The following is a 12,572-nucleotide window of genomic DNA, read 5'->3' on the forward strand; positions in this document are numbered from 1 at the left end:
AAATATATTTTGTTGTGGCTATGTTGAATACTTAAATTAATGAAATTTGTTATTACGACTATGGTAACACACAGCTGAATACTGAAATTGTCCGAGAATGGATTGTAATAAAGACGAAGCTGTAAAGGCTAAAGAAATTGCCGTAAAGAAGTTCACGGAGAAGGACTTTCGAGGAGCCAAGAAATTTGCTTTGAAGGCCCAAAAAATGTTCCCCGATCTTGAAGGCGTGTCTCATCTCCTTGCAGTAATCGACGTTTATCTTGCATGTGAGAAGACAATAAACGGGGAATATGACTATTACGGGATCTTTGGCGTGGATCGTTTCGTCGATGTACAAACATTGAGGAATCGTTACAAAAAAATGGCTTTGGCTCTTCACCCCGATAAAAACAAATCGATCGGTGCCGTTGAAGCGTTCAAGATTATATCTGAAGCGTGGGAAGTGCTTTCGGGCACGTATACGAGAAGCGCGTACGACTTGAAGCTGAACAACGTAGGATCTTCGAGTCAGACGACTAAACCTCAGAACGTACCTACTCAACCACATATTCCAGAATCAACCACTCGACCACACGTTCGATGGGCAGCCAGTGGGCCCACGAGCGGGCCCACTCGGCCACAGACTCAAGGCAGTGCCACTAATCTGCAAAATTGTCCTTGTTGTGGGCAATCTATTTTGGCGAATGCTATAATAACCTGTCCAGCTGCTTCGTGCCAGGAATCTGTCAATGTTCTGAAACGAAAGCTCGATGAGGTAATGCACATCGTAAGTTGTATCAGTGCTATGGTAAACGATGGCAGGACCGATTCAGCGAAAATGCGACGTACAAACGATCGTAATTAGCAAAAGGTGGTGTTAAGAGATCATAGCCTTGTAACGTTCTTTACGTAATAGGCGTTAATAGTTTTTTTTTCTTTCTTTTTAAGCGTATGCAGCGTTATCCTCTGGTAGGTTAGAATCGCAATTTGGGGGACGGAATGCAAAAGAACATATTATACATACATACATACAATATATATATATATATACACATAATTTTGCAATGATCTTGTTTGGTTATCTCTCTCGAATTGGTATTTCTTATATTTGTTATGTTAGTTCGTTCGTAGATTTTTGCTTTGTTTTCTTTGCTGATGATTATTATGTTTAGGTTTCTCGAGTTCATTGTAATAACGTATTGCGAGGTTTGATTTTTCGCGCCAATTTTTTTGGATTTAAAAATCTCGTTACAACAGTTATATCATTTGTCGGTTTGCAGCGGTCGTATTTTAATCCAAGATATTAATCACGGAGTTTAATGACTTCTAGTAAAAGCCATCACCACGTGGCAAAGGTGCATTTATTCGTATTTACGTACTTTTGTTCTCCGAACATCGATTCGGTATGATTGCTTATTTATTATGTACATAGAGGCTTCATTTATAAACTTGGATTTGTATCTTATTATTTACCCCTGCAGTAAAAATCGATTTCTTGATGTTACTGTTTCCGTCTTGAGCAATGTTTCTGCGTTAAGTATAAATTTCTTATGGTTCTGTCTCTGCTTCCTCGAGAATTATGCAAATTAAATTTATCTTACGCTCGATCGTATACTCTTACGGGTTTTGGTTTCGGTTTCGATTTCGGTTCTTGGTAGATTTTTTTTTATTCTTTAGCTGGATTCATCGTTGCAGTTTCGAGTATTGCGACTCGAGTTGTAGAATTGTTTTATATGATCATACGTAATGACATTTAGAAGCTACATTTCGACTATTAATAAAAAAAAAATCCCGGTTCACGTTTTTTTTTCTTTCCGAACAATTCTGTAAGCATATGCATGCGAAGCTTATCTAAACACGAAAAAAGCCTAAAAAAAAAGTGGTTGAATAATGAATTAAAAGCTGAGCTCATCAGCCAACAAAACATATGACCAGCAACTTTGTCTCTGCTGAGAAAAAGGCGTCCAAGTGTCCGATGATGTCAGCGATGATGTCGGCGACGATGTAAGCGCAAACGGGGTCTCGTGTGGTAAACCTCCGCGAGACATCCCACAGATTTGATGCAGTAAATGCGGTTGTTGCCTTACTGGTTTTACTCAAATTTCGAGAATGCAATTACCGATTCTCGATTTTCTTTTTCCTTTTTTTTTTAGCTGTCATATATACATAATTATCTGTATAGGAAATTTCATCAATGTTATACAACTCAGGATTTTGTTACTAAACTTTGAAATTCATCATCGCTTTAAAATTTTAAAAAGCAAAAATTGAAATCCAGATTTTGTTACTAATTATATTGTAAAAAAAATTCAAAGATTTTTATAATCCCCGCCAAAATTTGATTGTCATCATATACCTTTTTTTGCCTAAAAAGCAAAGCGAGTGAATTTCAAATCCGTATTTGGGAAATATTTCAAAGAATTCAAAATAAAAATCCCAACAAAAAAACCAGCAAATTACATTAATTACAATTTACACAGTAAATTCACACTCACCAAATCCACACAACCGCCTTAACCAACCGCGGTTAAAATCTAACCATGGTTCCAGGGTTTTAACCCCAAATCTCCCCCTCAAAAAAAGGTGGGCTCTCGCCACCTTAAATACAGGAAATCCCAGTCCAATTTTTTCACAACTCTCTCTCTCTCTATTTCTCTCTCTCTCTCTCTTTCAGTTTTTTTCCTTTTCACAAATTTTGCTTTTCAGGGTTACTGAATTCTCCAAATCCATTTCGTTGAATTCAATCTCAACGCAAGCTCTGTTGATTTAATTCAAGTGCTCAATTTTTTAATTTATTTTTATTTATTATTTTTTTTGGAGTGGAGAAATCATCAAACGGCGCCGCTGACAGAATCAGAAATCAGAATCACGTTTTTTTTAGGTATATCTTTTTGTAGATTTCTGCATGAATGCGTATTTAATCCATGTATACAACTTGATTGATTTGTGTTTTTTCATGCTTTATTCTGTGTTTTTTATGAGTTCAATGATGGTTTTTATGCATGTTGCCTGATGATTTGGGAAATTTTGGAAATTTAGGGTTTTTAGTTAATTCAGTGCAGTTTTTTGAGTTTGCATGTAACGTTTCTGAACAATGCTGATTAATTGTGAGTTAATCGGAATGGTGTGTAGATTACATCTTTAATTGCGATTAGATACATTTCTATGCCTGATTAATTTTGCCCTCAAAAGTGATTAAAGCTGGTTCCAGTTCATGATGAAAATTTTTATTAGATTTTTTTTTTTTTTGACTTTAATGTTGGATTTAAAACAAAATGGCTCAGATCTGTTGGTTCTGTAGTTTTTTTGTCGGATTAAATTTTTTATATTAAAAAACGAAAATAATTTCCGATGTCGATTTTGAAGCATTTGGTCACTCGATTTTTTTAACCAACAAAACGATTAAAATTAGATCAAGGGATGAAGGAATATAGGAAAAATTAACAGATTGGTTTTTCGTCTGTAAATCGAAGATCAAATTCTTTGTTATCAACTACATGTGAATGATGAATGCACTTTGAGTTTCCTAAATGCAGAGTTTCTGAATTGTGTATGCATGGGATTTTCGCGCCAATGTTGTTTTCGGATTTTAAAATCTCGTTATTACAGTTATATAATTTGTCGTTTTGCGGCGATTCATATGAACTCCAAGATATTAATCATCGATTTTAACTACTTACGATAAAAAGCCATCACCACGTGGCAAAATGCATTTATTCGTAGTTACTTTCGTTCTTCGAACCTCGATTAGGTATCATGGCTTAGGCGAGTATTAAAAAGAATGAAAGACTTTCGTATCTGGTTCGTCAGCGTCAATTTGAATTCCTTATAATCCTCTCAATTCTATGACATTTTTTAGCTAACCTTCGTAACTCTGACATACATGGTTTCCGATAATTGGGTTTTCTAGTTTAACGGCTGTTATTCCACCATCGAATCTTTTCTAGAAATTATAAATGCATCTGCATGCATGATTACGTGTTTATTATGTACGTACATATAGGCTTCATTTATAAAAATCGATTTTCAGAAATTGTTTCTATCTGAGTAATGTTTCCGCTTAAGATTATGATAGTCAATTCTGAACTCGATGCTGGAAATTGCTACGTTACTTGTCAAGCACGTATTATACATATCAATCTAAAGTCACTTAAAACACTATTCTTTTGGTTTTTACAAGGTTGGTAGAGCCGAAGACTTATATTTTCTGAAAATGGAGTGCAATAAAGACGAAGCTGTCAAGGCTAAAGAAATCGCCGAGAAGAAGTTACAGGAGAAAGACATTGCAGGAGCCAAGAAATTTGCTTCGAAGGCAAAGATTCTATTCCCCAAGCTCGAGGGTCTGTCTCAGTTCCTCGAAGTGATTGAAGTTTACGCTTCGAACGAGAAGAAGATAAATGGAGAAACAGACTATTACGGCATCTTTGGTGTAGATCCATCAGCCGAAGAAGAAGCTTTAAAGAAGCAGTACAGAAAACTGGCTCTCTCTCTCCACCCTGACAAAAACAAGTCAGTTGGTGCCGACGGTGCATTCAAGATAATGTCTCAAGCATGGAGCGTACTTTCAGACAAGGAAAAGAGAAGTGCGTACAACTCGAAGATCAACATCAGAGCTTCAAATCAGACTAGTGGCATTAGCAGCAGTTTCCCTTCATCAAGTGCAATGTTTAATAAAGCCGCTGCCACAAATCTCTACCAGAGGAGTGTACCTGCTCAACCAAGGGCTGCCACAGGTCAACAGAGGTATACGACACCTGGTGCCGCCAGCTCACAGCATGTTCCGCCATCTGGTGCCGCCAGCTCACAGTATGTTCCGCCATCTGGTACCGCCAGCTCACAGTATGTTCCGCCATCTGGTGCCGCCAGCTCACAGTATGTTCCGCCACCTGGTGCTGCCAGCTCACAGCAGAGTTCATGGTACATACCTCGTCCATGGCGCCCAATGGATCTAAATTCTGAAGTACCCATGGGTTCTTATTTCATGCCCACGGGTGGGGCTCCGTTTACTTCCTTTACATTTATGCAGCCACCGTTACACAGTCAGCGTACTTCGTTTACATTCAAGCAACCAAACCCAATCCCTCGTCCACCGAAATCCGTGACCTTTTGGACTTTGTGCGTCCGGTGCAGGACGCAGTACGAGTACCGTAGAATCTTTGTCAATCAGACTCTTCAGTGCCCTCAATGCAAGAAGCCCTTTTTGGCAACAGAGATGCCCGCACCGAATGTGAAAAATCGTAAGTCAAATGTTCGTAGAAAGGTACCAGCCAGCAAGAATTTAAAGAGAAAGCATGAAGAGGCAGTAAATGTGTCGAGGAATAACAACAGCACTGTCCCAGAAAAGGTGGTGGAACCAGCTTCGGCTTCAGCTTCGGCTTCGGCTTCAGCTTCGGCTTCGGCTTCAGCTTCAGCTTCAGCTTCTAATGCTGGTAGTGGTGTGAACAGAGACAAGCCCGTTAAAAGGAGACGCGTAAATGGTCAGAAATACGACGAGAACATTAATAAAAAAGAAGCCTGTTCTGATGGTGGACAAGGTTCGAAGAGTGCGAAGGAGTTGTCTCATATCGAGATTCGTGATATGCTGATTGGGAAAGCGAAAAAGGAAATTCTTTTGCAGCTCGAAAAGTCAAAATCTTCTCGTCCAGAGAGAGAGGAGAGGAAAGATGAAAAGTCAAAATCTTCCCGTACAGAGAGAGTGGAGAGGAAAGATGAAAACTCAAAATCTTTCCATACAGAGGGAGTGGAGAGGAAAGATTCTCAAGATGTCTTGAAAAACGATTCCGCTGATGAAAAAATCAGTGATACCAAGAACACATTGCAGCCTAACCAAACTGAAGATACCGAAGATATAGACGCAAATACCGAAGAAACTGTATCAATGGTTGTGCCCGATGCAAATTTCCATAACTTCGACAATGACAGGATGGAGGTGTCTTTTATCGAAAACCAGGTCTGGGCTGCATATGATGATGATGACGGTATGCCTCGTTATTATGCTCTTGTCCAGTGTGTGGAATCAAGAAAGCCGTTCAAGATACAAATCAGCTGGTTGAACTCCAAATCATGTTCCGAATTCGGAACCCTCGACTGGACCGGCATGGGATTCACAAAGACCACTGGAGAATATCGTGTCGGAAGAGCCGTTACCAATAAAAGATTGAATTCCTTCTCTCATCCAGTTAAATGGAGAAAGGGCGCGAGGGGGGCCATACAAATTTTTCCAACGCAAGGTGATATTTGGGCATTGTACGCGAATTGGTCCACTGACTGGAACGTGGTCACACCGAATGAAGTTGTACATAAGTACGATATGGTGGTTGTCCTTGAAGACTATGATGAAAGTGTGGGTGTTTTGGTTGCTCCTCTGGTTAAAGTGCCTGGGTTTACTTCTGTATTTAACCATGGTTTAGGGATCCGGAAGATTCCGAATGAGGAGATGTTTCGATTCTCTCATCAGGTACCCTTTTATGCGCTGAATGAGAGCGAAGGTGAAAATGTTCCAGAGGGTAGTTACGAGCTGGACCCTGCTGCTCTGCCTTTGGAGCTTCTTAAGGTCACGACAGCTGTCGATGAAGGTGATGGAACAACGGGTGTGAAAGATTCTAGATTTGCGTTTAAATATTCGAGAAGAAACAAATGAAGGAAGATGGAAAGGGGATATTGATCTGTCAAAGAGATGAACGAGCGTGGATGCATTATAGGTAGTGTCTTTTATTTTTTTTCTTTTTTTTTTGTTTGGCAATTCCTGAACTATATATAGTTTCCCTTTGAGAAGTAAGAGGTTATGAGTTGGGATTTAAACTTATAGAACTTTTTTATGAGAAAAGTGTAAAGCTATACTGAGAACGATGAAACTATCTATAAATGAAAGCTATTTACATTTGTTTTAAGTTTAACGTATTTTTCTTTTATTTTTATTTTTAGTTTTTATATATGCTGTTTGTGTCTTTGTATATTTCATTGGAAGGTGAAAATTAGGTGACTGGTTTGTTAATTTCTTGCTTGAAATGGTGCTTGTGTTAATTTAGATTTACTGATGATTAACTTGAAAACGTAACGTCACATTCGTATTGTTTCTTAATTAACTTTTTCTCTTACTGCATTGGTAGAAAATAAATTGAAGTATGCTTTCTGTTAGGTTTTAATCATACGACGAAAAAGTGTTACTCAATAAATCGAATTATTTTTGCTTTTCTTGTGAAGGTAAATTCTCTCCCGACTCAAATTAGGAAACTTGTCCTAACGAGAAAGCGATGTGCTTCTGTTGAATATTTCATATTAAATGAGGCCATAGAACTTTTATCTTCTTCTGATTTTTCATTAAACATACAAAAATCATTTGTAGCTAATATCTTCTGTTCTTTGTTTGAGTAACGGCATCGCAGTAAAAATCATTGCATGCAAACCGAATGGAATCATTTGGCCGTTTTAACAAGCATGCAAAAAGCATATACATGCTAATGTCTTCTGTTCTTTGACAGCAGAGAGGAAACGTAAAACAAGATCAGCCATCGATAAGGTAGGTGAAAATTTTACGCGAAATTTACATTAGTGCAGCGAGAATAATATGAAAAACAAAAAAAACTAGCATTGTTCCCATTTATTTTCGTTTAATATTAGGGCTAACTTTTAGTGGCTTTGGCACTTCTATTTTTCGACTCAACGTTTGCAATTTTAAGAGATTTTTTTCATAATATTTTCGTTCCATGCATTTTCTTCTGGTTTCGATTGCTTATAACGAAGTTGGCGATAGTGGGTATTCATGCAAGCTGGAGAATCTTTGAAGGATCTTTTAATTCACGATGCTATTATCATCGTTCATGAATCCTAGGAATCAAAAGGTTCTACTAAACCGGTCCAGGTAACACGGAAAAGTCAACTGAGGTGACAACTGCTTCATTCATCTAAGCTTCTTCAAAATATTTATACCATAATTAGTAGCTTTCGTCGTGTGTAGTCACCTCTACATTCGCAAACGTCTCTCGTTTTATTTACCTCATCTGGCACTTGCTATTAATTTTATCTGTTTTAAATGGACCAGATTTTTTTTAATTTTTTTTTATCTAATTTACTTGGTGTAAATCATTTTGCTTCCACGTTTTTTTTTTTGTGCAGGTAAAACTTGCGGTTGATCAGAAACTAGAGGATGTTACGAGATTTGGCAAATTCTCTAACGAGACGATGTTTTGTTAAATATTAACACAGATTACGTCTGTTGATCCACATGGTTCCTGATATGGTAATACATAATTTAAAGCTTATAAATGACTGTTAATATTGTTCTAATTACATTATGAATTTACCATCCCAATGATTTTATGATTGTCGTCGATATAGTCTATTAGATTTACGATAAACGAGCCCCTTATAGTTTCTAGAACGAAGCGACTGTGTATCCCGATCTCGCAACTCCTTTTGACTTTGCTTTTTGCATTTGCATTTACTTCTTTCTTTGTCAATGCCACTTACATGCATAAGCATATTTAAGTTCGAACGTTAACCGAATTTCAGGAGACATAAATCAATATCGCTCTCTCTTTCGTGGTGTTGCAAATTGTCTGGATTGAATTGGATGGATACACCGGGACAAATATTTCAAGAAAATGAAATTATGCAGCTTTCGAAAAGGTAAATCAGCAAATTGTGCATTTTCCAATTCTAATAGAATTCTTAATAATACACGGTGTTTTCTTGTTGAGAATCTAGTACAATATACCGACCACCTCGTATAAAAGTCTGGATTGAATTGCAACAGAAATGTCGAAACAATACATATAAAACGATTATCTGCGTCTCGAATTAGGAACCAAGAACACGTATTGCGGGATGTGTTTATAAGATTTGACAACAAGCACCTGCATTTTCATGAACATGTTTGATGATCTTACATACTTACTATTTATGAATGTTTCAGTTTTCATTTCAATCTTATGGGAATCTAAATTTGGTGGATTCTTGAAAAACTCTTACATTCACTTGACACTTTAAAAATGGAATATCATACAAAATAAAACTTATGTGGTGTAGTTTATATATATTCTGATAAGCGATCTGCTTTTAGGTTATACTAGATAGGTGCACGTGTGTTGTACGTGTATTATTAATTTTGCTTATGTATTTATTAATTATGCATTTTACTTGTTATGTTTTTATTAATATACACTAATAGTATAAATGAAAATTATGTTAATATATTGCGGGGATGTGATAAATGTCGTTCGAGCTTTAATAATACCGTTTTCGACTTCAAACGTGATTTTGGTTATTTTTAATTCCAAATTTTGCAAAACCCGAAACATAGAATTTGTAGTATTCTGAGTTAGTTTTCTAATCTAACTTGAATCACCAAAATTGGATGTGGGACGAGAAAGATATACATGAATCAATGGATACTGCCCACAACTTTGATGTATTGAGGTATCTAAAATTCAAAATGTGACTCATTCATGCATAACTTTGTCACACGGCATCCAATCTAGCGGATTTAAATTGGATTAAAAAGCTAACCCAAAGGACTACAGTTTTCGTGTTTCGAATTTTGCCAAAATCAAAATAGAAATATATCAAAATCAGATTCGAAGTCAAAACGACATTAGCAAAATTGAAACGACATTTAACATTTCAGTATATTGCGACGTTGATAATTTATTTGAATAAGTAGAATCTAATTACAATTTAATATTGAATTACGCAAGTTAATTTTATACCTTTTGTCTATATGCATGCATGACTCAATTGCCATTGGGTTTTTTTTCCATTATCATTAAAAAAAATCAATGATATTCAATTATATTTCATAAAACTGACATCTTTTCAATTACTTCATAAGAAGAATTTTAAAAGATTTCAATATCAAGGATAGATATCGGTGAATTCGAGTAAATCAGTAGAAGAAAAAAATGTACAAATGAGTATGAAATATTAGCAAAATAATTTGCAAACTTTATTAAGAGACACTGAATTAATGTCTTGACATCACTAAGGATTTGTTCCTTCAATAAAATTTCTACAAATCGATAGTTAGCAAATATTAACATAAAACTCAATAACAAATCGAGAAGATAATGGAAAAAACGATGAAAGAGAAATTAGAAAGATGAAAACTATGATCATTTTGTTTTATTTATTTTGTAACTGACTCAACAATTAATTATATATTAAATGATTAGGACTTTTAAGCTTCTTATTCATTTCCAAAAAATGATCAGTATAATTAGGGCATGGGTTGGATCAAATAATTATTTGCGAATTACCTATCCGACTCGACCATCCGATTTTGTTGAATATTGAAAACCATGCATTACTGGCCCGACCATTACGGGCCGATAAAATGGTTGCCAACCGACTTCGTCAGGTAAACAATAAGTGGTTGGTTGGTATTATCGGCCATCTTTTTATTGTTTCTTTTAACTTTTTTTTTTTTACAATAATAAGATATTTTTAAAAGTTTTTTCAAAAGATATTTAAAATTTTGGAAAAACTTATGTTGTAAAAATCTTAAATTTAAAATTAAGCGTTTTTTTATTAAACTTCTACAATAAGTAAATATATAATGAAGAATATGAAATACGCATTATAAAATAGTAGTACTGAGAAGTTTATAAATTAGTGTTGAGTTTTAATTTTTTTATATATTATTTTAACATTAAAAAATAAGAATTACAATTAAATATTTATAATAAAAACAAATTATTAAAAAAGTTGGTTGGCAGATATTACCCAACCAACCGAATTTTGAGTAAACTGAAAATCACTGATCGACCCATTTATATATGGGTCAGTTAAAATTATCGGCCGGAAAAATTATTGACCGTTAAAAGTGGGTCGATTAGCCGATAAAACCTACCCATACCCGACCCTAAGTAGAATAATGATAAAAGGCTAATTATTATCATTAATGTAAATTATTTTGTTGCTTTGAAATCTTATATTTGGAGTCTATTTTGATGGGCATTTTTGTCCGTATAAAAAAGGGAAGAAACACCGTTTTTTATTAACACATTTAATTAGTACAGATACATATATAGAATAGATATAGATATAGATATAGATATAGATAAACTCACTGATGCCCTTCATTTCATATCGCAGACTTTAACACACATGAATTTGTGTAAATTTTTATGTAAGCGAAAAACAACTTAGATATATAATTGTAGATAATACATATTAATTTGCAAGGAAGGAGATAGTTTTGGCTATGGTGCTGCTCGATTTGCCAAATGGGACCGGTGAATAAGAACATAAAGAACGTGAAGTACCGGTGGAAATTGGAATTGAATTTCTAAATTTCTTCGACTTCAATTATAACATTCTAGACCAACAAATTTCATTTAGAATTCCGAAATTCCAAAATTTTCGATGTTTTTGAATTTATTTTGGGATTGAGATTGGAGTGTATATACATAATATTTTGATATTTTGTTAAATTTTAATTTTCAAAAATAATTCCAACAAAATGATTTTTTTTTTTCGGAAAAACATTTGTATCATCAATATTAGTATTGATATGCCTAATTGGGTCAACCCAATGGGCTTACAATTTCTTTACCTACAGGGCCACAAGCCTGATTTACAAGATCACTACTACGAAAACTCAAACACCTTCAAATAAGATTTGGACCCAACGAATTAACTTCAGCCCAATCAACGAGTTATAAATAAAGATTCAATTCATTTGTTAAAGGTACGCCCTATTATCTAAGCAATACCAGTGTTCTAAATAGCGGTCGTGGCGGTCGATATATCGGCCGCCATATCGGTATCGGTTATAAACCTTTACGATTTTGTTGAGGTGGTTTGGAATATCGTTTTTTTACGGTGAGGCGGTTTGCGGCAGTTTTTTGGCAGGTCAAACCGATATATCGGTCAACAAATCGTTCTTTTTTTTTTTTTTTTTAAATTTAAATTAAAATGTTGTAAATAATATGGAATGTGTGGTTTCCTAACTTAACCACTTTGAGGGTCTTCTCAACCTCCCACTAGTGTAAACTTCACACATCTTAGTCCCTTGATGTGTGTAGGAAATAACTTCCATGGAACTTCCATTTGTAACTCCTCCTTGTAACTTCCGGTGGCTTACACCTATATTAATGAGAAAAACTCCCTCCCCATGGAGACCCACAATTTTCTCTCTACGGATTGTTGTTCTTTGCATTCTCTCTTTCTCTCATTTTCTTGTTATTTACATTCTTATGTATTTCCACAAACACAAACCAAAGAGCTAGATAAATAGGCCATTTTACAACACGTTATCAGCACGAAATGCTCGTCGTGATCGTGGAAAGACAATCGTTCGTGGGACTAGGATATTTGAAGAATTTGTGATTCAGGTGCTCATGAAAAATGAACCCTTTTTGGCACGTGGATGCTTGAAGAACGTGTGATTCGAGTTCGTTCGTGAAATGGTAATCTTGTTCGAAGAATACAATATATTCTTCAACATTTGGGTTTAAGCATTTCAAGTAAGCCGTAATCCCTTGCAATTTCGATTTTAGATGCACTAGATCTATTTAATGGCATGAAATGCATGAAGTACATATTTATTCTCAAGTCATTATTTCATTTATACCGTGGATAATTTCAAAATATGA

General features: G+C 35.4%; 1 protein-coding gene across 1 annotated transcript; it reads left to right on the plus strand.

Annotated features, from left to right (window-relative positions):
* Positions 1-2,231: 2,231 nt before the first annotated feature.
* LOC105974140 (uncharacterized) lies at positions 2,232-6,875 on the plus strand. Its single transcript, XM_012999211.2, has 2 exons — positions 2,232-2,860; positions 4,160-6,875. Exon 2 carries the CDS (start codon positions 4,193-4,195, stop codon positions 6,617-6,619), a length of 2,427 nt encoding a protein of 808 aa, XP_012854665.1. The 5' UTR covers positions 2,232-2,860; positions 4,160-4,192; the 3' UTR covers positions 6,620-6,875.
* Positions 6,876-12,572: the final 5,697 nt, after the last annotated feature.

Source organism: Erythranthe guttata, chromosome 9 (assembly GCF_056151865.1).
Source record: "Erythranthe guttata isolate IM_541 chromosome 9, IM_541, whole genome shotgun sequence".
Classification (NCBI taxonomy): Eukaryota; Viridiplantae; Streptophyta; class Magnoliopsida; order Lamiales; family Phrymaceae; genus Erythranthe; species Erythranthe guttata.